This window comes from Blennius ocellaris, assembly GCF_963422515.1.
Source record: "Blennius ocellaris genome assembly, chromosome: 22".
Lineage (NCBI taxonomy): Eukaryota > Metazoa > Chordata > Actinopteri > Blenniiformes > Blenniidae > Blennius > Blennius ocellaris.
This window is the reverse complement of record NC_137671.1, coordinates 261108-288517: the sequence shown is the minus strand read 5'-3', so window position 1 is coordinate 288517 and position 27410 is coordinate 261108. Positions and strand designations below refer to the sequence as shown.

The 27410-nt window shown below is 53.2% G+C and overlaps 2 protein-coding genes across 2 annotated transcripts; both read left to right on the top strand.

Moving 5' to 3' along the window:
• Positions 1–409: 409 nt before the first annotated feature.
• LOC308146455 (DENN domain-containing protein 5B-like) lies at positions 410–18678 on the top strand. The gene is given in 23 exon segments (XM_080518276.1): positions 410–608; positions 995–1042; positions 1598–1698; positions 2901–3079; positions 3081–3547; positions 4630–4817; positions 7524–8087; positions 8216–8447; positions 8744–8894; positions 8965–9061; positions 10073–10384; positions 11287–11439; positions 11550–11631; positions 12736–12808; positions 14157–14285; positions 15223–15344; positions 15992–16137; positions 16402–16520; positions 16674–16861; positions 17232–17314; positions 17676–17802; positions 17909–18110; positions 18268–18678. Coding segments are annotated over 23 exon segments (4071 nt in total). The 5' UTR covers positions 410–484; the 3' UTR covers positions 18452–18678.
• Positions 18679–20993: 2315 nt separating this feature from the next.
• Positions 20994–26395, top strand: tmbim4 (transmembrane BAX inhibitor motif containing 4). Its single transcript, XM_080518277.1, has 7 exons — positions 20994–21178; positions 22751–22859; positions 23164–23269; positions 23805–23838; positions 23942–24059; positions 24792–24837; positions 25197–26395. Exons 1-7 carry the CDS (start codon positions 21088–21090, stop codon positions 25401–25403), a joined length of 711 nt encoding a protein of 236 aa, XP_080374403.1. The 5' UTR covers positions 20994–21087; the 3' UTR covers positions 25404–26395.
• Positions 26396–27410: the final 1015 nt, after the last annotated feature.

Genomic DNA, 27410 nt, shown 5'->3' with positions numbered 1-27410 from the left:
AGAGAGGAGGGACCCGTTTGGCTCCGCCCACATTGAGCTCCGCCCCCAAACACAGGCAGGAGCTTCTGGAAGCGGTTGCGTCATGGCGCCGAAGTGCGCGTCGTTCTGAGAGGACAAAGGTGGACGAGCTCACTGTCCTCGTGCTGAAGACGAGCTGGAGGACAACTCGAAGTAAGCTGAAGAGAAGCGGCCCCCCCAGCGGAGCCCCCCCCCCTCCCAGCGGAGCCCCCCCCCCCCCCCCAGCAGAGCCCCCCGGGCCGCACGGAGGCGGGGACCGGCAGGACTCCGCTCCGCGCCGAGCCGGTGTCGGGAAGCTCGTCCCGCGGGAGCGCGCTCGTCCAGCAGGCGCGCGCCGCCGCGGAAAACTACTTTACAGCGACCCCGAACCAGCGGCGAGGCTGTCCCGGGCTGTCCCGGGCTGTCCCGGGGTTCGCTGGACTTTGTCCCCGCTGGGAATGCGGAGCGGCTGCAGCCTGAAGCCGGGATGAGCGGCGGCCCCCCCGGGTCCCCCGGGTCCCCCGGGTCCGGAGCCCCCGGCCGCTTCGCGCACTACTTCGTGGTTTGCGGGATCGACACGGAGTCCGGGCTGGAGACAGACGAGTTAGCAGGTCGGTGTCCGTCTCTTGTCTTCGCGCTTCCAGGACTGTTGGTCCACTGGGACACTGCCGTCCAGTGAGCCCGCACTCAATTTGAACTGCGCTTTTATTAACGCCGTTACGGTAAAACACAGGTCAGCGTACGGGGACAAGGTGTGGACAGGGTGGGGACATGGTGGAGACATGGTGAGGACAAGGTGGAGACATGGTGGGGACAAGGTGGAGACATGGTGGGGACAAGGTGGAGACAGGGTGGAGACATGGTGGGGACAAGGTGGAGACAGGGTGGAGACAGGGTGGTGCTTCTCTCTGTGCATCTGGTTTGACTTTTTGCTGTGTTTGTTTTTGTCCCCCCCCATGTCCCCCCCAACATTGGTCTTCACATGTCTCCTGTCCAGCGCTGCACCGCTGGCTGGAAGCAGAACGCCGAGGAGGACATCCTGCTGGTAAACTGAACCTGTCTGTCTGTCTGTCTGTCTGTCTGTCTGTCTGTCTGTCTGTCTGTCTGTCTGTCTGTCTGTCTGTCTGTCTGTCTGTCTGTCTGTCTCTCTGTCTGCCTGTCTGCCTGTCTGTCCTTCTGCCTGTCTGTCTGTCTCTCTGTCTGCCTGTCTGTCTGTCTCTCTGTCTCTCTGTCTGTCTCTCTGTCTGCCTGTCTGTCTGTCTGTCTGTCTGTCTCTCTATCTGTCTCTCTCTCTGCCTGTCTGTCTGTCTGTCTGTCTGTCTGTCTGTCTGTCTGTCTCTCTGTCTGCCTGTCTGTCTGTCTCTCTGTCTGCCTGTCTGTCTCTCTGTCTGCCTGTCTGTCCTTCTGCCTGTCTGTCTGTCTGTCTGTCTGTCTCTCTGTCTGTCTGTCTGTCTGTCTGTCTGTCTGTCTCTCTATCTGTCTCTCTCTCTGCCTGTCTGTCTGTCTGTCTCTCTGTCTGTCTCTCTCTCTGCCTGTCTGTCTGTCTCTCTGTCTGTCTCCTCCAATGAGTGTCTCCAGATTGTCTCTTGTCTCCGTCCAGGAGACCAGAGTCCCCTGAAGAGGACGTTCAAGTCCAAGGTCTTGGCTCGGTTCCCGCAGAACGTGGAGGGGAACCCCTTTGACCAGGATGCTGTCAACATGGTGGGTGGAGGAGCTACGTCACTGGGTAGACCCCCTGTAGGGTGGGCAGCCCCCCCACAGGGGGCAGCCCCCCCACAGGCCCCCCTCCCCTGCTCAACAGGTTCCAGTCAGAACTTCACACGATGTAGAAACTGTTTACGACTCCGTCACCTTGTGTTTCCACCGATTCTGAATAATTCACCGAGCTTCTCGCCTTACCGCCTTACCGCCTTACCGCCTTACCGCCTTACGGCAGCGTTTGAACTGTGGCGCTGCGGCAAGGCTACAGAAACCCTACGCCGCCACACACTGCAGAAGCACCGTGGTTTCCTAAAGAAATACATAGTAACATTTTTTAACTGTCCAAAGCCGGATCAACATGAAATGAGCCAATCGGAGCCACACTAAGTTTTACTGTCATACTTTCTACTCTACTTTGTGTTCTACTGCTACTTTCTACTGTACTTTGTGTTCTACTGCTACTTTCTACTGTACTTTGTGTTCTACTGCTCCTGGAAGTCCAAAGTACAAAGAAAGGAACTTTCATGCAACCGATTTCCACTGATTTCATCGATTTCCACTGATTTCATCGATTTCCACTGATTTCATCGATTTCCACTGATTTCCACTGAATTCCACTGAATTCCACTGATTTCATCTGATTTCATCTGATTTCCACTGATTTCATCTGATTTCCACTGATTTCATCTGATTCCACTGACCTGAGACAAGGCGTCCACTGGACATTACATTTGGTTCTTCGTCCTAAAAAGCTCTGAATTTTTACTTGTAGTAACTCTTTCATGCAATGTGAGGTTGTTGATGGTTGTTGATGGTTGTTCATGGTCCCTGATGGCCCCTGAGGGCCCCTGATGGCCCCTCACGGTCCCTCACGGTCCCTGATGGCCCCTGATGGTCCCTGACGGTCCCTCACAGTCCCTGATGGCCCCTCACGGTCCCTAATGGCCCCTCACGGTCCCTAATGGCCCCTCACGGTCCCTGATGGCCCCTGATGGTCCCTGACGGTCCCTCACAGTCCCTGACGGCCCCTGATGGCCCCTCACGGTCCCTGATGGTCCCTCACGGTCCCTGATGGCCCCTGATGGCCCCTCACGGTCCCTGACGGTCCCTCACGGTCCCTGACGGCCCCTGATGGCCCCTCACGGTCCCTGATGGCCCCTCACGGTCCCTGATGGTCCCTGGTTTCCCTGGTCTCCCTGCAGCTCTGCATGCCTGGAGGCTTGTCGTTCAGGACCCAGGCGGACCCTCGTCCCCCTCGGTTCCACTCCTTCATCATCACCAGGGAGGACGGGTCCCGGACCTACGGGTTCGTCCAGACCTTCTACGAGGAGGTGACCAGCCAGCAGGTCTGCTCCGCCATGCAGACCCTCTACCAGCGCCCCCCCCCCGTCCTCCTGGTCCTCCAGCACGGACTCCCTGGCCAGCAGTCTGGACGGGTCCCGTTCCCCCGGCGGCTCCTCGTCCGTCCCGCTGGACGGCTTCGACCCGTCCCGGGACACCCTGTACGTGTCCAAGGCCCTGTGCCTGATCACCCCCCTGCCCTTCATGCGGGCCTGCCGCCACTTCCTGTCCCAGCTGGTCCGGGTGGTCCGGGCCACGGCGGCGCCCCCCCTGCCCCTGGAGAGCTACGTCCACAACATCCTGTACGAGGTGCCGCTGCCCCCCCCGGGACGCTCCCTCAGGTTCCAGGGCGTGTTCTCGCCCATCGTGTGCCAGAGACCGGGACCCGGGGAGCTCCCGCTGGCGGACTTCCCCCTGGCCGAGGTCTTCTGTCTGCTGGGGGTGCACAACCTGGTCCAGGTCTTCACCTGCACCCTGCTGGAGATGCAGATCCTGCTGTACTCGCAGGGTAAGTCCCCCGAGGGGGGTCCCTCGGTCCCCAACAAACTTCCTGTTCATTCAAACTGCTTCAGTTCATTAAGAAACGGGTTCTACTAGGTCCTGGTCTCTAGAGACCTCTTCTGGTTCTGCCTCTGACATGGGCTTTAGATATAAATATAGACCAGCAGGTACCTGGTGTCACTCCTTTGAAGTGGTTAAGTCTGGTACTGGGTCTGGTACTGGGTCTGGTACTGGATCTAGATGGGTCTGGTACTGGGTCTGGTACTGGGTGTGGTACTGGATCTAGATGGGTCTGGTACTGGGTCTGGTACTGGGTGTGGTACTGGATCTAGATGGGTCTGGTACTGGGTCTGGTACTGGGTCTTAGAGAACCTGTTCAGATGGAGAAACTCGTCCCTTAAGTTCAAGTTTCAAATCGTCCTGGTCACTGCTGCAGTAGGACCAGACCCCCCCACCTGGTGGTTCAGAACCCCCCCCCCCCCCCCGTTCACCTGGTGGTTCACAACCTCCCCCCCCCCCCTCCCCCCCCAGACTACCAGCACCTCATGACGGTGGCGGAGGGCGTCACCACGCTGCTGTTCCCCTTCCAGTGGTTCCCCCCCCCCCCCCCCCCCCCCCCTCCCTGGTTCACCTGGTGGTTCATGACCCCCCCTCTCTCCCCCCCCCCCCCCTCCCCCCCCAGACTACCAGCGCCTCATGACGGTGGCGGAGGGCGTCACCACGCTGCTGTTCCCCTTCCAGTGGTTCCCCCCCCCCCTCCCTGGTTCACCTGGTGGTTCATGACCCCCCCTCTCCCCCCCCCTCCCCCCCCAGACTACCAGCGCCTCATGACGGTGGCGGAGGGCGTCACCACGCTGCTGTTCCCCTTCCAGTGGTTCCCCCCCCCCCCCCCCCCCCCTCCCTGGTTCACCTGGTGGTTCATGACCCCCCCTCTCTCCCCCCCCCTCCCCCCCCAGACTACCAGCGCCTCATGACGGTGGCGGAGGGCGTCACCACGCTGCTGTTCCCCTTCCAGTGGTTCCCCCCCCCCTCCCTGGTTCACCTGGTGGTTCATGACCCCCCCTCTCCCCCCCCCCCCTCCCCCCCCAGACTACCAGCGCCTCATGACGGTGGCGGAGGGCGTCACCACGCTGCTGTTCCCCTTCCAGTGGCAGCACGTGTACGTCCCCATCCTGCCGGCCTCCCTGCTGCACTTCCTGGACGCTCCGGTTCCCTACCTGATGGGTCTGCAGTCCAGTGGGGGGGCGGAGCGCTCAGACCTGGACCTGCCTCAGGAGGTAATACAATATTGTTACAAGAACTTTACATGGAGTCTTCAAAGGGTTTCTTTGTTACGTCACAGTGTCGAGAATGAAATGTTCTATATTGTTTCTAGATCAAAGAGTTTGTACTGAAAATGACCAAAATCTCAACATAAAGTTAATTTGAATGAAACTTTCTGGTCCAAATACAATGAAATGTAAAAAAAACAAACTTGTTTAAATCTCATATCAGTGTAAAAGTTCATGTAGATGATTGTGAGAGGAAAGTCCTCCTGGACCTCGGCTTTACCCTAGCCCTACCTGGACCTCGGCTTTACCCTAGCCCTACCTGGACCAGTGCCAGCTCCCAGTGTTATTTCCCCAAATATGTTTATTGGTTTTTAATAATACAATACAATCAACAATCTGGTAACGTCACCCTGTACCACAGGATATGAGCATAACACATGAGACGCACATTCATACATCCACACACACACACACACACACACACACACACACACACACACACACACACACACACACACACACACACACACACACAAACACACACACTTAGGGAAGTTTGCACGCGAAAATAAATTAACACTTTTAAATAGACCGTACAGTACAACACAATGGTTTGGATACAGAAATATTAATGAGGAAAAACAGGAAACATCAACAAAAAAAGTAACAACTAATGTGTTGTGATGGTCATGTGAGGTTCCATCACCTCTCAAAGTCCCTTTGATGGTCATGTGAGGTTCCATCACCTCTCAAAGGCCCTTTGATGGTCATGTGAGGTTCCATCACCTCTCAAAGTCCCTTTGATGGTCATGTGAGGTTCCATCACCTCTCAAAGGCCCTTTGATGGTCATGTGAGGTTCCATCACCTCTCAAAGGCCCTTTGATGGTCATGTGAGGTTCCATCACCTCTCAAAGTCCCTTTGATGGTCATGTGAGGTTCCATCACCTCTCAAAGGCCCTTTGATGGTCATGTGAGGTTCCATCACCTCTCAAAGGCCCTTTGATGGTCATGTGAGGTTCCATCACCTCTCAAAGTCCCTTTGATGGTCATGTGAGGTTCCATCACCTCTCAAAGGCCCTTTGATGGTCATGTGAGGTGCCATCACCTCTCAAAGTCCCTTTGATGGTCATGTGAGGTTCCATCACCTCTCAAAGGCCCTTTGATGGTCATGTGAGGTTCCACCACCTCTCAAAGTCCCTTTGATGGTCATGTGAGGTTCCATCACCTCTCAAAGGCCCTTTGATGGTCATGTGAGATTCCACCACCTCTCAAAGTCCCTTTGATGGTCATGTGAGGTTCCATAACCTCTCAAAGGCCCTTTGTTTTCCTTTTGCAGTATAAGTTCGTCTTTCTAGTCCAAAGCTTTGTGAAACAGCTTTGATCCATTGTTGTGTTGACGGAGCCTCCAGCCTCTTGGTTTCACGCGGAGCTCTCCTGGCGCTAGCAGCCCAACATCCATCCTTGTTCTGCTGTATGCCCAATGTACGACGCTTGGCGGGAGGAGAATCTTCACTTCAAACATTTCTCATAAGCATTGAAGCTCCTCCTTCCAACATTGTAGTATATCTTTACACTCCCACATACAATGTGTTAGTCTGGGTGTTTTAGTGGATCTTCTCTCCTGAGGTCTTTGTGTAGATCTTTGATCTTTCTTGAGTGGAGACCTTTCCAAGATGGCGGCGCCGTGAGGCTGAGCACCATCTAGTGTTTATGTCTCAGCACACAGGGATCAGACTAGAATCAGGAAGTCCTGGAACGTTGTTCCTGTTTCCAGAGCTTTAATCCCAAGGGAGGGACATGAAGTCCACTGAGGTCCATGTCCCCCACGCTGTCCCCTCCTGTCTGTCTCTGCTTCAGGCCATGGTCCATTGAGGTCCATGTCCCCCACGCTGTCCCCTCCTGTCTGTCTCTGCTTCAGGCCATGGTCCATTGAGGTCCATGTCCCCCACGCTGTCCCCTCCTGTCTGTCTCTGCTTCAGGCCATGGTCCATTGAGGTCCATGTCCCCCACGCTGTCCCCTCCTGTCTGTCTCTGCTTCAGGCCATGGTCCACTGAGGTCCATGTCCCCCACGCTGTCCCCTCCTGTCTGTCTCTGCTTCAGGCCATGGTCCATTGAGGTCCATGTCCCCCACGCTGTCCCCTCCTGTCTGTCTCTGCTTCAGGCCATGGTCCATTGAGGTCCATGTCCCCCACGCTGTCCCCTCCTGTCTGTCTCTGCTTCAGGCCATGGTCCATTGAGGTCCATGTCCCCCACGCTGTCCCCTCCTGTCTGTCTCTGCTTCAGGCCATGGTCCACTGAGGTCCATGTCCCCCACGCTGTCCCCTCCTGTCTGTCTCTGCTTCAGGCCATGGTCCATTGAGGTCCATGTCCCCCACGCTGTCTCCTCCTGTCTGTCTCTGCTTCAGGCCATGGTCCATTGAGGTCCATGTCCCCCACGCTGTCTCCTCCTGTCTGTCTCTGCTTCAGGCCATGGTCCACTGAGGTCCATGTCCCCCACGCTGTCCCCTCCTGTCTGTCTCTGCTTCAGGCCATGGTCCATTGAGGTCCATGTCCCCCACGCTGTCTCCTCCTGTCTGTCTCTGCTTCAGGCCATGGTCCACTGAGGTCCATGTCCCCCACGCTGTCCCCTCCTGTCTGTCTCTGCTCCAGGCCATGGTCCATTGAGGTCCATGTCCCCCACGCTGTCCCCTCCTGTCTGTCTCTGCTTCAGGCCAACCTGTGCTTTGTGGACGTGGACAACCACTTCATGGAGCTCCCGGAGGACTTCCCTCAGTTCCCCAACAAGACGGAGTTGATTGAGGAGCTCAGCGACGTCCTGCTGAGCTTCGGCCTCTCCGCCGGTCCGGGAGCCCCCCCACCCCCCCCGCCGGGCCCCGCCGGCCCCCCCCGCACCCCGGGCAGGGAGCGCAAGCCCGCGGTGGCCCTCCGCCAGCTGGAGGACGACGGCCGCAACGGGAACCTGGGGGGGCAGGACGAGGCGGTGCTGCGGCGGCTGCGGGGTAGCGCCACCCTGCGGCGGCTGCAGGCCCTCGCCCGGCGCACCGGGGTGACGGTGGCCCGCGTGGACGCCTTGAGGGCCGGGGTCAAAGGGCACGGCCCCGAGGGGCCCGAGGACGAGGAGCTGAGGAACGGCCAGATGAACGTCCAGCTGAGGGAGGTGTTCGCCAGCCGCTTCACCACCATGTTTGCTGACTACGAGGCCTTCGTCATCCAGAGCGCCAGCGACCTGCAGGCCTGGTCCACCAGCAGGGAGCACATGCACAACTTCGACAAGGTGGGACACTTCTGGTGTTTGACTAGCAAACCACATGAAACCAGCAGGAAGTTCTCAGGAAAAGTCCAATATCTGCTGATGGAAACAGGAATCCCTCAGTGACGTGACCTTTATTTTGTATGGTCCAGGCCTCCTTCCTGTCAGACCAGCCGGAGCCCTACCTTCCCTTCCTGTCCCATTTCATCGAGACCCAGATGTTTGCGACCTTCATCGACAACAAGATCATGTCCCAGTGGGAGGACAAGGAGCCGCTGCTGAGCGTCTTCGACGCTCGCATCGACAAGGCTCGTCTGTACAACGTCCGCGCTCCCAGCCACCGCTCCTCCAACTACCAGAGGTGCTCCAGACTGACGGAGGCCGGTAAGACCGCCCTACGGCAAGGGGACCTGTATGGTAGGAAATCCTGGAAGACGTTTCATTTCAGGTGGCAGTCTGGTTGATAGCGGCGTTTACACGTTTCCTGTTTTTAACACAAAGTGACGCAGAGTGACTCACTAAGCTAACGTTGACTGGTGACTCTGGTGATCTGGAGGCTGTGGGACGGGGATCAGGGGTTAACCCTAACCTAACCCTAGTGTAACCCTAACCCTGACCTCTAACCCGATGATGATTACTATGATGCCGCTGACGGTGCTGATGGCGTCCTGTCCCTGCAGCCCAGGCGGTGACGCAGCGGCTGACGAAGGTGGACCACACGGCCGTCCTGCCTCACCTGCTGGACATGAAGATCGGTCAGGGGACGTACGAGCAGGGCTTCTTCCCCACCCTTCAGGCTGACGTGCTGAACACCGGGCCCCCCCACAACAAGTGAGTCCGCCTCCACCGTCACACCTCCCTCCATCTGAGTCCTCGGACTGAACCGTCCCCCCGTCTGCAGGTGGTCTCACAGGACGGCAGCCAGTCCACGGAGGGAAGAGCGCCCCCTGCAGCCCGCGGAGCAGCACCACCCGAGGCAGCACAGCCACATGAAGGAGGTAGAGCCCCCTGAACCACCACCCTGTCCTCCTGGGCGCCCCCTGAACCACCCTGTCCTCCTGGCCGCCCCCTGTCCTCCTGGGCGCCCCCTGTCCTCCTGGGCGCCCCCTGAACCACCCTGTCCTCCTGGCCGCCCCCTGTCCTCCTGGGCGCCCCCTGTCCTCCTGGCCGCCCCCTGTCCTCCTGGGCGCCCCCTGTCCTCCTGGCCGCCCCCTGTCCTCCTGGGCGCCCCCTGTCCTGTCTCCTCTCAACATCTCATGGCTTCATGTGTTTGTGTCTTGGTTTCTCTTCTGTTCCTGGATTCAGGAGTTTGTTGGCTCCTCCTCCTTCTCCTCCTCCTTCTCCTCCTCCTCCTCCTCCTCCTCTGTTCACTTTGTGTTCGCTGCTTCTCTTTTCTTTTCTTCTTTTCATTTGTCCTGTCCTGGTGTTCATGCTGCCATGCTGTCTCCTCCTCCTCCTGCTCCTCCTCCTCCTCCTCCTCCTCCTCCTCCTCCTCCTCCTCCTCCTCCTCCTCCTCTAGCAGGTGGAGGACCGTCAGGTCCAGAACTCCATGGCATTCTGGGAGTGGGACGATTCGCCCCCCCCGCCTATCAAACCTCCTAAAAAATCAGCCTCTGCATGTTGTCTGGTATGTGCAGGATCTGAATGTGCTGTGGACTGCCCCCCCCCCCACACACACACACACACACTTGACTGGAAGCTGTGGAGTAGAAACACGACCAGTCAAAGGTTTGGATCCACTTTCTCAGTGAAGGTTTTGTCTTTATAAACACATGACATCCAAGACCAACATTGCTACTTTGAAGTTTAGCCATCAAAGCTAAAGAGGAAACACTGAGAAGGTGTGTCTTGAGTTTTGACAGAGTCTACGTGAAACTAAGTCTGTAGACGACCGTCTTGTGCCACCTGTTGTGTTTCAGTTCCCCCTGATCTACTTCCTGTCAGTCCCTCGTGTAGTCAAAGTCCTCATCCTAAACAAAACCTTGAGCTGAGCGTCTGTGTGCCTTCAGAAGTCCCTGCAGGAGCCCCGGGGCCTGGCGGGGGGCCTGGCGGGACCCCGGGGCCTGGCCGGGGGCCCGGCGGGGGGCCTGGCCGGGGGCCTGGTGGGACCCCGGGTCCTGGCGGGGGGCCTGGCGGGACCCCGGGGCCTGGCCGGGGGCCCAGCGGGGGGCCTGGCCGGGGGCCTGGTGGGACCCCGGGGCCTGGCGGGGGGCCTGGCCGGGGCCCTGCGGCGGCCCAGACTGTCAGACCTGTCCCCCGCCGTCATCGCTCAGACCAACTGGAAGTTCGTGGAGGGGCTGCTGAAGGAGTGTCGCATGAAGGTGAGGACCACCTCCTCTCACTGTTTGTCAACAACGTCTGTTTGTCAATAATGTCTGTTTGTCAATAATGTCTGTTTGTCAACAACGTCTGTTTGTCAATAATGTCTGTTTGTCAACAACGTCTGTGTGTCAATAATGTCTGTTTGTCAACAACGTCTGTTTGTCAACAATGTCTGTTTGGCAACAACGTCTGTTTGTCAATAATGTCACTGTTTGTCAACAATGTCTGTTTGGCAACAACGTCTGTTTGTCAATAATGTCTGTTTGTCAACAATGTCTGTTTGGCAACAACGTCTGTTTGTCAATAATGTCTGTTTGTCAACAACCTCACTGTTTGTCAATAATGTCACTGTTTGTCAACAAGTCGCCATGGTGCCATACAGTCACATGACCACAGAGCTAATGAAGCCATACAGTCACATGACCACAGAGCTAACGACGCCAGTCACATGACCACAGAGCTAACGAAGCCATACAGTCACATGACCACAGAGCTAATGACGCCAGTCACATGACCACAGAGCTAACGACGCCAGTCACATGACCACAGAGCTAATGAAGCCATACAGTCACATGACCACAGAGCTAATGAAGCCATACAGTCACATGACCACAGAGCTAACAAAGCCATACAGTCACATGACCACAGAGCTAACGAAGCCATACAGTCACATGACCACAGAGCTAACGAAGCCATACAGTCACATGACCACAGAGCTAACGAAGCCAGCCAGTCACATGACCACAGAGCTAACGAAGCCAGCCAGTCACATGACCACAGAGCTAACGAAGCCATACAGTCACATGACCACAGAGCTAACGAAGCCATACAGTCACATGACCACAGAGCTAACGACGCCAGTCACATGACCACAGAGCTAACGACGCCTCCTGGTGTCCAGACGAAGCGCCTGCTGGTGGAGAAGATGGGCCGGGAGGCGGTGGCGCTGGGCCACGGCGAGGCCTCCATCACCGGCCTGGAGGAGAACACGCTGATCGCCAGCCTGTGTGACCTGCTGGAGCGCATCTGGAGCCACGGGCTGCAGGTCAAGCAGGTCAGACCCGTGACATCACTTCCTGTCCAGAAGGTGGGGTTGATAATCAGGGTGACGTGGTCTTGACGTCTCACCCTGTCCTGGTTCGTCTTCTCACTGTGACCCCTCAGGGGAAGTCGGCCCTCTGGTCCCACCTCCTGCACTACCAGGCTCACGAGGACACGCTGGAGCAGCAACGGGCTGAGTCACCAGGTACCCCTCATGTCAACACCTGTGTGCAATGGAACGGAATGGAACGGAATGGAATGGAATCCAGTGCTGTGTGGAGCCTCTTCAGCCCCTCTGGAGGGGCTCCTTGTAGCTTTTATACATCAAACTGCTGGGATTCCTGCTGTGATTGGATGGAGGCTGTGATTGGATGGAGGCTGTGATTGGATGGAGGCTGTGATTGGCTGGAGGCTGTGATTGGATGGAGGCTGTGATTGGCTGGAGGCTGTGATTGGATGGAGGCTGTGATTGGATGGAGGCTTGATTGGATGGAGGCTGTGATTGGATGGAGGCTTGATTGGATGGAGGCTGTGATTGGATGGAGGCTGTGATTGGATGGAGGCTGTGATTGGATGGAGGCTGTGATTGGATGGAGGCTTGATTGGATGGAGGCTGTGATTGGATGGAGGCTTGATTGGATGGAGGCTGTGATTGGCTGGAGGCTGTGATTGGCTGGAGGCTAGATTGGATGGAGGCTGTGATTGGCTGGAGGCTGTGATTGGATGGAGGCTGTGATTGGCTGGAGGCTGTGATTGGCTGGAGGCTGTGATTGGATGGAGGCTGTGATTGGCTGGAGGCTGTGATTGGCTGGAGGCTGTGATTGGCTGGAGGATTGATTGGCTGGAGGATTGATTGGCTGGAGGCTGTGATTGGCTGGAGGCTGTGATTGGCTGGAGGCTGTGATTGGCTGGAGGCTGTGATTGGCTGGAGGATTGATTGGCTGGAGGATTGATTGGCTGGAGGATTGATTGGATGGAGGCTTGATTGGCTGGAGGCTGTGATTGGCTGGAGGCTTGATTGGATGGAGGCTGTGATTGGATGGAGGCTGTGATTGGCTGGAGGCTGTGATTGGATGGAGGCTGTGATTGGCTGGAGGCTTGATTGGGCGACCCGCCAGGCCAGGGGACGAGGTCCCGGCCAATGCTGCTCACAGCTTTAATTCTAAGTGTGATTGTGGAAGACGAGTTAGAACAAGAGGACAGACCAGGGGGACAGACCAGGGGGACAGACCAGGGGGACAGACCAGGGGGACAGACCAGGACCCGTCAGTCTCTTCTCTCTAACGTTTCTCACACTTTTCTTCAACAGAGTCTCCAGTTCAAGAGAGGAGGTCCGACTGCTCCTCAGCCTCTCTACCTGTCCATCTCATCCAGGACATGAGGTAGCCCTCCCTCCATCATCCCTCCATCATCCCTCCATCATCCATCATCCCTCCCTCCATCTTCCGTCCCTCCATCATCCCTCCCTCCCTCCATCCCTCCCTCCCTCCATCATCCCTCCCTCCCTCCATCATCCCTCCCTCCATCTTCCGTCCCTCCATCATCCAGCCCTCCCTCCATCATCCCTCCCTCCCTCCATCCCTCCCTCCCTCCATCATCCCTCCCTCCCTCCAGCATCATCATCCCTCCCTCCCTCCCTCCAGCATCATCATCCCTCCCTCCCTCCCTCCATCATCCATCCCTCCCTCCATCATCCATCATCCCTCCCTCCATCTTCCGTCCCTCCATCATCCAGCCATCCCTCCATCATCCCTCCCTCCCTCCATCCCTCCCTCCCTCCATCATCCCTCCCTCCCTCCATCATCCATCATCCCGCCATCATCATCATCCCTCCCTCCCTCCATCATCCATCATCCCTCCATCATCATCATCCCTCCCTCCCTCCATCATCCATCATCCCTCCATCATCCATCATCCCTCCATCCCTCCATCATCCATCATCTCTCCATCATCCATCATCCCTCCATCCCTCCATCCCTCCCTCCATCATCCCTCCATCATCCATCATCCCTCCATCATCCATCATCCCTCCATCCCTCCATCCCTCCCTCCATCATCCATCATCCCTCCATTCATCCCTCCCTCCATCATCCATCATCCCTCCATCATCCATCATCCATCCCTCCCTCCATCATCCATCGTCCATCCCTCCCTCCATCCCTCCCTCCCTCCATCATCCCTCCCTCCCTCCATCATCCCTCCCTCCCTCCCTCCCTGACCTCTGACCTCTGAGCTGAACTGTTCTGAACGGTTCCGTCCTCAGGACCCAGTTGAACAGGGGATGAACGATGTGGGGTTTTATTTTGAAAGCCAACTAGGCTCTGATCTAGCTCCTCCCTAAATATCAGTTTGAACATCTGGTTCAGTGAAATCTCAACAATTACATCTTTGAAAATATCGTGCATTTGTCTGTGGTGCATGATGGGATAATATATGAACTGGGACGCTTTTGACAATTTGAATATGTGCTTGATCAGCAACATTTCAGAGATGTTTAATTTCAAATCATTGGCTCTCATAGACCTGAACCCTTTTCAGTTCCTCACACAGATGATCTAGAACGAAGAACCCCATTAAACTGTTCCACGTCTTCGTAACTGAAAGACTGAATTAGAGAGGAACGTCTGTCTGCGTTGGTAAAAGAACTCTGAAGGAATCTGTGGATGTTGCTTCAGTGTAAACTCACCTGCGTACGTCCATCGACGGGCTTGGTCTCGTTCCGTCCCGCAGACACGTCCAGAACATGTCGGAGATCAAGACAGACGTGGGTCGAGCCCGAGCCTGGATCCGTCTGTCCCTGGAGAAGAAGCTGCTGTCGCAGCATCTCAAGCAGCTGCTGACCAGACAAGTCTTAACCAGGTAGGACGCTGACCAGACAAGTCTTAACCAGGTAGGACGCTGACCAGACAAGTCTTAACCAGGTAGGACGCTGACCAGACAAGTCTTTACCAGGTAGGACTCTGACCAGACAAGTCTTAACCAGGTAGGACGCTGACCAGACAAGTCTTAACCAGGTAGGACTCTGACCAGACAAGTCTTAACCAGGTAGGACTCTGACCAGACAAGTCTTAACCAGGTAGGACTCTGACCAGACAAGTCTTAACCAGGTAGGACTCTGACCAGACAAGTCTTAACCAGGTAGGACGCTGACCAGACAAGCCTTACCCAGGTAGGACGCTGACCAGACAAGTCTTACCCAGGTAGGACACTGACCAGACAAGTCTTAACCAGGTAGGACGCTGACCAGACAAGCCTTACCCAGGTAGGACACTAACCAGACAAGTCTTAACCAGGTAGGACGCTGACCAGACAAGCCTTACCCAGGTAGGACGCTGACCAGACAAGCCTTACCCAGGTAGGACGCTGACCAGACAAGTCTTACCCAGGTAGGACGCTGACCAGACAAGTCTTACCCAGGTAGGACGCTGACCAGACAAGTCTTACCCAGGTAGGACGCTGACCAGACAAGTCTTACCCAGGTAGGACGCTGACCAGACAAGTGTTACCCAGGTAGGACACTGACCAGACAAGTCTTACCCAGGTAGGACGCTGAGGCCGCGTTCCGACTGCAGGTCTTGAGGCTCCATTCCGATTGTTTTGATGATTGTTCACTTTCTATTTTTAACACGAACTCAGTTGACTGTCATGTGAACGAGGGTTTGAGTTGATCGGACCTGAAGACTCTGTTGACACAAGTACGTATGGATGGAGAGAGAGAGAGAGAGAGAGAGCGAGAGAGACTGAAGTGTTGAGGAGGGGATGGTTTGATGAAGCTGCAGTTGGACGGTTTCTGCAGGAAGCTGTACAAGCGCTACGCCTTCCTGCGCTGTGAGGACGAGAAGGAGCAGTTCCTGTTCCACCTGCTGTCCCTCAACGCCGCCGACTACTTCTGCTTCACCAGCGTTTTCACCACCATCGGTCAGTTTCTCCTTCAAAGCTACAGACGCTACAAAAGGGTCTATTTGAATCACGATGTTCTTCCCTGTGACGATCACAGTGACGAGCACTGATGTTCACAGCGAGTGTGGAGGATGTAGGACGTATTGAAAGGTGTGCAGTGAAGGGTTGTTCCAGTATTGTTGGATGGGAGGATGGTGCAGTAGTTCCTAGAGTTTCATGTCAAGCTTTAATAGGTCTGGTGTTAAAGCACAGGTAAGAAGGACACGTCCTCAGAGCTCCGTCTGACCTGGGGAATACCCTACCAGCTGTAACGGTAGTTCCCAGTGGTCTCAGGACTGTTGTCCTGCAGTGAGATCTAGAAGGAACCTCCTCTTTCTGCTCCCGTCTCTGTTATCTGCTCGCTGCAATGGATGGACTCACATGTGATCAGTGACCAGCTCTGCTATGACATAATGATACCATCAGAGTTGAAGTGCAGTTGAATCAAACATTAAAGCACAATGTATTCTTGAGCCGACCCAGTGCAGCCGTCAGCTCTTCAGCTGAATGTAGAGTAGTTCCCTCCTGCTGTGTGATGTCAGAGCTCACATGACCTCATCCAACCAGTGGGGTTCAGACAATACGTCAGTGTTCCTGTCACGCTGACTCCTTGCTTGTACCCACAGTGATTCCCTACAGAGTCGTCATCATCCCCATCAAGACGCTGAGCAACACCATGACCACCTCCAACCCTTGGGTGTGTGTGTCGGGGGAGCTGGGGGACTCGGGCATCATGCAGATCCCCAAAAATGTCCTGGAGATGGCCTTCAATGTGAGTGCTCTGAAGAACCCAGGACCCTCAGGGTGGGGGGGGGGTTCACGTTGTTGGGTACGTGCTGGACTGAAGTGGAAATGTCCAGATTGGCCCCAGGTACTCCCTGGTTTCATGTGACCATCAGTGTTCCAAGGTCTCAGGCTGGGTTCACATAGTAAGAGTCAAGGTCTTCCACTGGCTGGGTCCTGGGAGGAGTCAGGGTAGGAGTCAGGGTCCTGATAGGACTCGGGGTCTTCCACTGACTGTCCTGGTTGGTTGCAGTGTCAGAACCTGGGGAGGCTCACCACGGTGCAGCTGGGTCACGATAACGCCGGCCTGCTGGCCAAATGGCTGGTGGACTGCGTCACGGTGCGTAACGAGATCACGGGACACACCTACAGGTGAGTCACGTCATTATTCCTTCTCTGGTCCTGGAACACCACGAGTCTTCAGAGGAAACCAGGCTAGCCAGGGTTAGGCTAACCCTGACCCTAACCAGGCTAGCCAGGGTTAGGGTCAGGGTTAGGCTAACCCTGACCCACCCTCTCCTGCAGGTTCCCGTGCGGCCGCTGGCTCGGCAGAGGCGTGGACGACGGCAGCCTGGAGAGGCTCCTGATTGGAGAGCTGTTGGTGTCCTGCAAGGGGGAAGATGGGGGCAGGGGCTGCCGAACCCCCCCACCGCAACAGTCGCCCTCCCAGACCCGACGCATCAGCATCACCTCCATGTCGGCCAGGAAGTCCAGTCAGTGTCTGTCGGGGTTGGAACCCTCACCTCCAACACACAGAAGCTGAATTAGTGCCTGGCTGCTGCTGACTCGTGACTTCAACACCATGACCCTTTACACTTTGACTGGTTTGGTTCTCCATCTGCATCACTTGTTCTAACTTCACACTGATTTCACTGCAGAAGAACCAAACGAAGACTTTTACTGAATCACTTGATGTGATCCGTCAGATCCAATCCTCTGTTCGTTTCACTACTGAACCAAGCTTCCAGGAGAATAAACTCACATTTCCTTCAGAAGGAGACAAACGGCACCACAGCAGCGACCCGTGTTGAGCTAGCATGTCCAAGATGAGATTTGTACCGACTGCTGTCTCCGTCCCCTCAGAGCCGACCTCGGCACAAATCCAGGAGGCCGTTGGAGACGCAGTGAACACCATCATCAAACACTTCCACAAGCCGGAGAAGGAGGTCAGTCACTCTTTGTCTACGTCAGCTTCATCACTGATCAGCTGTGAGTGAACCCTGACCTGTGTGGGGTTTAACCCTAACCCTGACCCTAAACCCTGACCCTAACCCTAACTCTGACCTGTGTGGGGTGTAGGACACACACACACACATCACCGACCCCCCCCACACACACATCACCGACCCCCCCATTCGTCAGCACACGATACTTTCTTGTTCAATAGGTCCTGCTGTTAGAAATATTAGCATTCATATTGTAACGTGTGCGTCCAGAAGAGGATTCTCAGACGAGATCAAAGAAAAAAAGTCTGTTGAAAGTTGAAAGGAAACCTGTCCTCACCTGCCCCCCCCCCCCCCCCCCCAGAGAGGCAGCCTCACCGTCCTGCTGTGTGGAGAGAACAGCCTGGTTGCTGCTCTGGAGAACTTCTTCCATCAGGGCTTCAGGTCCTCCAGGCTCTTCCAGAAGACGGTGTTCGTCTGGGACTTTGTGGGTGAGTGTGACCTGTGCTGCCCCCTGCTGGCCACGTGGGGACATGAATACATGGATCAACATGTGTTTTGCAGCATCACATTTTCTGTTCCTCTTTTTCGGTATAGAAAAAGCTGTTTCCCACATGGAGTCGGCCCCCCAGACGGGAGACCTCCCCCAGACCACCGAGCCCCGGGAGCCCCGGGAGCCCCGGGAGCCCCGGGAGCCCCGGGCTCGGTCCCTCTGTCGATACGTCAACGCCATCAACGCCACCACCAGGAACATCGGGAAGGACGGGAAGTTTCAGCTGCTGGTGTGCCTCGGAGCCAGGCGAGTGTCTGGAGGATCAGGGAATACAACCTGCAGACGTCTTTACTTTCATGTCATACATGTGAAAATACCAGATTGTTTACTAATAGTATTACATTGAATAGATGGAAGGTGTGCAGGAAGCAGTCCAACTGGTCTGTTCTTGTTTGCTCTGCAGAGACCAGCTGCTGGCGCGGTGGCTCCCCCTGCTGGTGGAGTGTCCGGTGATCCCCCAGATGTATGACGACACGGCCTTGCTCCGAGACCGCGCGGCTGTCAACGCTCTTATTGGGGTGTTGGAAACCCTGCAGGACCTGCCCATCATGCTGGAGGCCTCGCTGGTCAAAGGCGTCGAGCTCTGACCACGCCCGGAGGCTGCTCTGCTGTCCAGCTCGTCTGGTTCCGCCTGGTTCCGCCCCGTGGGGGGTTGGAGGACGAGGAACTCAGGAAACGTTGTGGACAAACCAAGCTGGAAGGCCACAAGCTTCATGGACGCTCAGGCTTTGTGAATCAGGTGCTACTGTAATAACTGGAGATGCAGAATGTTGTACAGCCCTGCGTGGTTCTCTGAACCACGGTGAGGTTCTCTTCCTGCCGTGGGGGACGGGGGACGGGGACGGGGGGGCTGGAACTGTGCTGACTGTTGCAGGACTTGTCCAGTCGCTCCCTGCAGAGGAACTCTTCCTTCTTGCCTGTCATACAACCACCGACCCTGAACCAAGCCGGTGGCAGCCACGTGGAGAAAGAGGGCAGGCTTTAGGACAGGACTCAGGGGCCAGGGACTCAGGGACCAGGGACTCAGGGACCAGGGGCCAGGGACTCAGGGACCAGGGACCAGGGGGACAGGACTTCTTCTAGGTATTTTCTTATTTTGTTAATAAGCTTGAAAGTGTATCTCAGAGGCGTCTGAGGTTAAACCACAGTCGTTTGGAGACTCGCCTTCAGTACAAGTTCAGTTTAAGTGTGAGGATGTCAGAAGTATTAGAGTATCAGAAGTATTCCTTCAACCCTACCTCTTGCTCAGTATTTATTGATTGTACACCTTTGAGCCACTTTATAACGTTCAGTCCTCTATGATCTCATGTCATTGAACTGCTGCACAGTTATTTATGAACATGTTCCTCGTTCACACTGGACTGGGTTAGGGGTAGGGTTAGTTCAGGGGTAGGGTTAGTTCAGGGGTAGGGTTAGTTCAGGGTTAGGGTTAGTTCAGGGGTTAGGGTTAGTTCAGGGGTAGGGTTAGTTCAGGGTTAGGGTTAGTTCAGGGGTTAGGGTTAGTTCAGGGGTTAGGGTTAGTTCAGGGGTTAGAGTTAGTTCAGGGTTAGGGTTAGTTCAGGGGTTAGGGTTAGTTCAGGGGTTAGAGTTAGTTCAGGGTTAGGGTTAGTTCAGGGTTAGGGTTAGTTCAGGGTTAGGGTTAGTTCAGGGTTAGGGTTAGTTCAGGGGTTAGGGTTAGTTCAGGGTTAGGGTTAGTTCAGGGGTTAGGGTTAGTTCAGGGGTTAGGGTTAGTTCAGGGGTTAGGGTTAGTTCAGGGTTAGGGTTAGTTCAGGGTTAGGGTTAGTTCAGGGGTAGGGTTAGTTCAGGGTTAGGGTTAGTTCAGGGGTTAGAGTTAGTTCAGGGTTAGCGTTAGTTCAGGGGTTAGGGTTAGTTCAGGGTTAGGGTTAGTTCAGGGGTAGGGTTAGTTCAGGGGTAGGGTTAGTTCAGGGGTTAGAGTTAGTTCAGGGGTTAGGGTTAGTTCAGGGGTTAGGGTTAGTTCAGGGGTTAGGGTTAGTTCAGGGTTAGGGTTAGTTCAGGGGTGAGATATCTGGAACCATGAACCATGAAGTCCAAGACCCTCAATCAGACAAAAGAACTATGAAGGGAAAAAAGCACTGAACTGAAAGGACCACAGAGACTCTGGAGACAAAATGTCTCCAACTGAATGCAAAACCACCTCTGGACCACCAAATACACACAAAACCACTAAGAGACAGAACCCCCCAAAACATGCACTGGAAGTGTTGGTGGACCAGGTCCTGGTTCCTGCAGGACAAACCTCTGGATGGTTCTCCAACCACCTGGTGGACTCAGGGACCGGTCCCTGTGGACAGACGTCTGTCAACCACCTGGTGGACTCAGGGACCGGTCCCTGTGGACAGACGTCTGTCAACAAGTAAACATGGAGCTTCAGTCCGTTGTTGGACTGACGACTCTTTATCATGTTTTCAATAAAGACGTGAGTCAACAATGTCTCATGTTTACTGTTTATGTTCAAGCTGCAGTCGAATGATGTTCAAAGAAGAACACGTCTGTCAACATTATACCGAGGATGTGTGAATGTGGGGTGTAGGATGTGTGAATGTGGGGTGTAGGATGTGTGAATGTGGGGTGTAGGATGTGTGAATGTGGGGTGTAGGATGTGTCAATGTGGGGTGTAGGATGTGTCAATGTGGGGTGTAGGATGTGTCAATGTGGGATCTAGGATGTGTGGATGTGGAGTGTAGGATGTGTGAATGTGGAGTGTAGGATGTGTGAATGTGGGCGACAGGAAACAGTGGAACATGTCGAGATACGACACATCAAGACACGTGGCTTCGGAAGTAGGGAAATGATCAGGACGCTTTTAATATCACACTGTACTACGGCAGTACTTGGAGTACTACAGCAGTATTCCGAGTACTACAGCAGTACTACGGCAGTACTCGGAGTACAGGGTATTACTTTATGTTTGAGTTTGTGCAGGAAGTAAGTTAGTGGAGAAGATATCATTCTATTGATTCATCTATGTTTTGGGCGAAAGGGAAGGTTGTAGTTCGATCCACACTCCAGACCGCTAGGTGGCGGTACTGTCATGTAATGTACCAGCCAGCCATAATAGAAGAAGACGAAGAAGAGCAGGGACCGCGGGGCATTTTGGGTAGTGGCAGTTCTTCCGTGTTTTGGTCCGGAGCGACTCGTCTCCAGCAGAAGCAGCAGAACCATCAGAACCAGCAGAACCAGCAGAACCAGCAGAACCAGCACCATGAGCAGTGAAAAGTACCCGCGTTCCTCCATCGAGGACGATTTTAACTATGGAACCAACGTGGCCACGGCGAGCGTCCAGATCCGGATGGGTGAGAACCGGGTCGTCCTTCTGTCTGTCGGCGCTGCGGAGCTGTAATCACATTACATGTTATTAAACCGGGACGTCGGTCCGTTACTGCGGTTTGTCAGGGTTCGTGTGTAAACAAACTGGGGGAACAGTCAAGATTACAGTGTTTATGGCATCAAATGAAGCGGTCACGTGACGCATTTGAAATCACAAACAATCTCTCTCTCTCTCTGTCTCTCTCTCTCTCTCTCTCTCTCTCCCTCTGTCTCTCTCTCTCTCTCTGTTCATGTGTCTTTTTAAAACATCTATTGTATCTTTGCACTTTTTAAATCATGTTTAGTGCTTTGTATTACATTAATTATGTAAAAAGGAGTGTTCCAATCTGATTGATTGATTGATTGATTGATTGATTGACTGATAAGTGCACAGAAGAGAATTTGGCTCATCAGTCGGAGGATTCCCACCTTGTCTGGCAACATGGGTCAGCAGGTCACTAGTTCAATACAAGTTGACCACATGACGACATGACATGACATGATGACGACATGACATGACATGATGACGACGTGACGACATGACATGATGACGACATGACATGATGACGACGTGACATGACATGATGACGACATGATGACGACATGACATGACATGATGACGACATGACATGACATGATGACGACGTGACATGACATGATGACGACGTGATGACGACATGACATGACATGATGACGACGTGACGACATGATGACGACGTGACATGACATGATGACGACATGACATGACATGATGACGACGTGACGACATGACATGATGACGACATGACATGATGACGACGTGACATGACATGATGACGACATGATGACGACATGACATGACATGATGACGACATGACATGACATGATGACGACGTGACATGACATGATGACGACGTGATGACGACATGACATGACATGATGACGACGTGACGACATGATGACGACGTGACGACATGATGACGACATGACATGACATGATGACGACGTGACGACATGACATGATGACGACGTGACATGACATGATGACGACATGACATGATGACGACGTGACATGACATGATGACGACATGACATGACATGATGACGACGTGACGACATGATGACGACATGACATGACATGATGACGACGTGACGACATGATGACGACGTGACGACATGATGACGACATGACATGACATGATGACGACGTGACGACATGACGACATGACATGACATGATGACGACGTGACGACATGATGACGACATGACATGACATGATGACGACATGACATGATGACGACATGACGACATGATGACGACATGACGACATGATGACGACGTGACGACATGATGACGAGATGACATGATGACATGACATGATGACGACATGACATGATGACATGACATGACATGACGTGAGGTTTTCATGTCGTTTGTCAGCCCATGTGGAGAGTTAGTTAGTCTTACTACCATGTCGCCCTCCTGACTTCCTGAAGAAGGTTAGTTAGTTGGTTAGTTAGTTACTTAGTTAGTTGGTTGGTTGGTTGGTTGGTTAGTCTCACCACCCTCTCGCCCTGCAGACTTCCTGAGGAAGGTCTACACCCTGCTCAGCCTGCAGATCGTCCTCACCACCTCCACCTCCACCCTCTTCATGTTCTGTCAGCCCATCAAGGACTTCGTCCACAGCAGGTGAGGAAGGACAGACGAGTCCTGCTCTCAGGACGACGGTTGTTTTCCGTCTCGTATTACCGCTTTAGTCTGCAGTACTAAACTGGATGTACTTAGAATGACATCAGAGGGTTTTGACAGAACTTGATTGTCCCACAACAGGAACGTTTAGAGGAGAAAGAAGCAGAAAGCAAAAAGTGTTAGAAGCAGCAGGTTTCTGAAGAATATGATATGATGATGTTATTCCAGGTTATATTTGTGTCGCCCCCCCTCCCCCGACCCCCTGCTGTCTCCTGACTGTCTTGTGGGTTCCTCCTGTCCCCAGTCCGGCGGTGGTCCTGGTCCTGGCCCTGCTGTCCCTGGCGGTCCTGCTGGCCCTGGCGGTGTACCGGCACCAACACCCCGTCAACCTGTACCTGCTGCTCACCTTTGTAAGTACTGCAGTGAGTAGTACCACCAACTACAGCTAGTAGTACCACCAACCACAGTGAGTAGTACCACCAACCACAGCTAGTAGTACCACCAACCACAGCTAGTAGTACCACCAACCACAGTGAGTAGTACCACCAACCACAGTGAGTAGTACCACCAACCACAGCTAGTAGTACCACCAACCACAGTGAGTAGTACCACCAACCACAGCTAGTAGTACCACCAACCACAGTGAGTAGTACCACCAACCACAGCTAGTAGTACCACCAACTACAGCTAGTAGTACCACCAACTACAGCTAGTAGTACCACCAACCACAGTGAGTAGTACCACCAACCACAGCTAGTAGTACCACCAACCACAGTGAGTAGTACCACCAACCACAGCTAGTAGTACCACCAACCACAGCTAGTAGTACCACCAACCACAGTGAGTAGTACCACCAACCACAGTGAGTAGTACCACCAACCACAGTGAGTAGTACCACCAACTACTTCAGTACCTTGACTTGGTGTTCTGGGTTTGTGTGTGCAGACGCTGCTGGAGTCTGTTTCCGTGGCAACGACCTGTAAGTCCTGCTCTCGCCGGTCCGCCGCCGCCAGCTGTTCTAACCTCTGTCTCCACAGTGACGTTCTACCAGTACTCCACGGTTCTAACCTCTGTCTCCACAGTGACGTTCTACCAGTACTCCACGGTGCTGCAGGCCTTGTTCCTCACCTGCGCCGTCTTCGCCGGCCTCACGGCCTTCACCTTCCAGTCCAAGAGGGACTTCAGCAAGATGGGCGCCGGGTGAGTTCCACCTGGTCATCCTGGTCATCCTGGTCATCCTGGTCACCACAGAGCAGCTCATCAACTCAGGGGTCAAACGACGGATCAGTGAAAACATGAAAGGGGCGGAGTCTGCAGCCTCTGACCAATCACAACCCTGCAGAGCAGCTGATGTCATAGAGAGCGATTATTGTGACCAAACATCCGTGTGTCCACTCAGTGCACCAATCAGCATCTTCTAAGAACGGCAGGTCATTTAATAACAGCTCTGATTGGTCAGGAGGCGGAGCTTTGATGTTCCTTGATCTCTGATCCAGAACGTAGTGTGATTGATCCCGGTAAGAAGGGAGCCAGGACGGAGAAACCCAGACTTGGTCCATGACAGAATGGAGTCGTAGGATTGGCCAGATGTTTGTTTTGGTTGTGGACCAATCAGATCAGAGCTGCTGACACGTTTCATCAACCACAACGTCAACAGAATAAAGCTGGGTTTGGTCTTTTCATGAAGTCCATTTAAAAGTGGTTCAAATAAGAGATACTTCAATATCTGATCAAAAGAAATACACATATCCCAAAATATAATTGTAATACATGTTTTAATGCTCCTAATGGTTTAAACACCAGAGTTTAGCAGTTAGCAGCTGCTCTCTTGACTCTACACAGTGAAGATGTGTGAAGCCATAAGAAACATTAGACTGTAGTTTGCAGTGTTGACTGACCTCTGACCTCTGACCTCTGACCTCTGACCTGCAGGCTGTTCGCCCTCCTCTGGATCCTCGTCATCACAAGCTTCATGAGGGTGAGTGGACGAAACAAACACAAGGAGGAGAAATCTCGTCCTTTACATTCAGTAACGTGCCTCTACGTCTTCATGAGTTCCATTTTGGGCCCCGAGGGGCCGAACGCCTGGCCTGAGGGCCGTCTTTGTTCTGGTCTGGGGCCTAAAGTGTGAAGTCATAAAGAAACAGCACAGGTTTCTTCCTCTGGGACATTTGAAGGGGTTTTGGTTGCAATCATTGAAATAACCTAATTCTGCCAGTGTGAATTGTTCCATTGACTTCCTGTGCGCGGCGGCGCCTCTGGACCCTGTGAAGGTTGACCAGGTGGTTTCCTGACGTGAAGACGGTCCCTCAGTGTCTGTCCTCCCTCTGTCCTCAGTTCTTCTTCCACTCGGACACGGCGGAGCTCCTGGTCTCTGGAGCCGGAGCTCTGGTCTTCTGTGGGTTCATCATCTACGACACCCAGCTGCTGATGAAGCAGCTGTCCCCTGAAGAACACATCCTGGCCTCCATCAACCTGTACCTGGACATCGTCAACCTCTTCCTGTACGTCCTGCGTGTCCTCAACTCCATGAAGAAGCACTGAAGGCCTTCTGCTCCTTTCCTCCAGTCTCTGCAGATGAAAGCTGAAAAAGGTTCCATCAAGAGAAAATACAGTACTTCATCCAACATTCCTCTAAAAACTTCTGCTGTGAAGACAAATACATATGCTTTGTAACTGCTTTTGCTTTATGACGAGTTGACATGAATATAAGTGAAGTTTTAATTGTCCTGAAACGGCTGAAGCTCATCTAAGTAAATAGAATGTGGATATTATCACTCGTGCTTATTTGAAGTGAAACAAGAAGAAAGTCAGGACTTGTTTTTAGGTTTAGATCAAAGTAAAATAAGAATTCTCCTCGCCTCAGATTAGACGTGATGCTGCTCAGCTTGAAGACGTTTTAAATGTATTCCTTCCATTACCCTGATCTGTTGTGCTTGGTTTTATTGTGCTGGACTGAGAACTGCAGCAGTCTGAGTTATTCCTGAAGAAAGATTTAAATGAAGGTTCATCAGCTAAATGATGTTTCACAGCCTAACGTGTAAATGTACTGGTGGAAGAGCAAAACTGGCTAAAAGAGGTGAAAGGACTAAAACGTCTTAAAGTAATGGTCCAAGTCCTTCATGTGGTCTAATTTTAACTGGTTAGATTAAAGAGGCAGCCTGGGGGTCAGTGTCACATAACGCTGATATGAGAGGAAAAGAAAGGAATAAATGGTTTCAGTCTTTATATTTCGTTTGTGAATTTCAGCAATCGAGCAACTTTATCCACCGTAAAAGGTTATTTTGAGAATTAAACATGTTTGAGCACAGAAAAGAGGATTTGCTCAGTCGTACTCTTGGTGTTTGAGTGTTTTCTGTCATATCTGTGCTTGTATATACTATGTTGATGGTGTACATGTAACTATAGGATGAACTGATGTGCTGCTTCGGGGTGAAACGTGTGCATGCAGCGTTCAGCAGTGGTTGTGTGCAGAGGGACCGGGTTCTGACCCGTCATGGCTGATCCACATGCTGGGAAATAAACATGATCGTATTTTGCACAAGACCAAAACCGTCTCTGCTGGAAACTTCTTGAGTGTGATGAATCTGTTCTGATCCTGTTTCCACATCATCAGTAGTGAAAAGAATAAAACCCGTGTTTTCAGTGCCGCTCACACAGATTCTCAACCATCAAGGAAAAACTTAGTGTTTCTGCAGTTCTGTAAGACCTGAGCATGATTATGAACCTCATTATTACAGATCAATCCTCACGGAGCTGAACAAGAACAAAAACATCCTTCAAACTTTGAACAAACAAACAAACACATTCTCGTCCAAAAAAATGCACGTTTGTTGGCATGTTTTGTGTGAATGTGAAATTTAGTTCGAGTTAGAAATGGTTGATTGTTGGAGGAAAGAAAAGAATGATTCTATTACTCCGAGTCCAAATGGCGGAAACATGCGAGCACCAATCAGGATAGTGTGAAAATAGGCAGGTCGTTTTCCCAGAGCTGTGATTGGTCCGTGTTTGATCCACTCTGGAGGCTCGTGTCTGGACAAAACGTCCACTTGATTAGGCTCGAAACATTAACGTCAGACTGCGTTCATTCAATGTATTCTCGAACGAACCAACGCATTCATTGCGCATTTTGCGTATTCCAACGACGGAAGGCCCGAAGGCACAAACAGAAATGCGATTCACTGGCGACGCCTTCGTGCTCCGCTCCGCAGTTAAACACCAGATTACCTGGGGGATTTATCCCGGGAAGAAGTGAATCTGCTTCGCAGTGCGGAAATCTCAGCCTCAATCCCGAAGTGACCGAGACAAAAGAAAATCCCGAGTCGTGATTTGTGGCAACATGTTTGTTTACATCGACATGCCGTGTTTGACGCTGAAGTCACGTTTGACTCTGCGAGATTTGGAATATTGAGGGTAGTTGTGTTATTTTAATTTGAACATAAACATATAAATCAATAAAAACAATGATTGCGTTGAACTTCTGTAACATTGGGAACAAGTACTTGATTTAAAGTAGAGCAACTATTTTCTAAACTATAGATTTCCCCCTCA

Coding starts and splice junctions, on each gene's coding strand:
- tmbim4 (XM_080518277.1), top strand. CDS start 21,088: ATGAGCAGTGAAAAGTACCCGCGTTCCTCCATCGAGGACGATTTTAAC. Junction 21,179..22,750: donor GAGCGTCCAGATCCGGATGG/GTGAGAACCGGG, acceptor CTCGCCCTGCAG/ACTTCCTGAGGAAGGTCTAC. Junction 23,270..23,804: donor TGTACCTGCTGCTCACCTTT/GTAAGTACTGCA, acceptor TTGTGTGTGCAG/ACGCTGCTGGAGTCTGTTTC.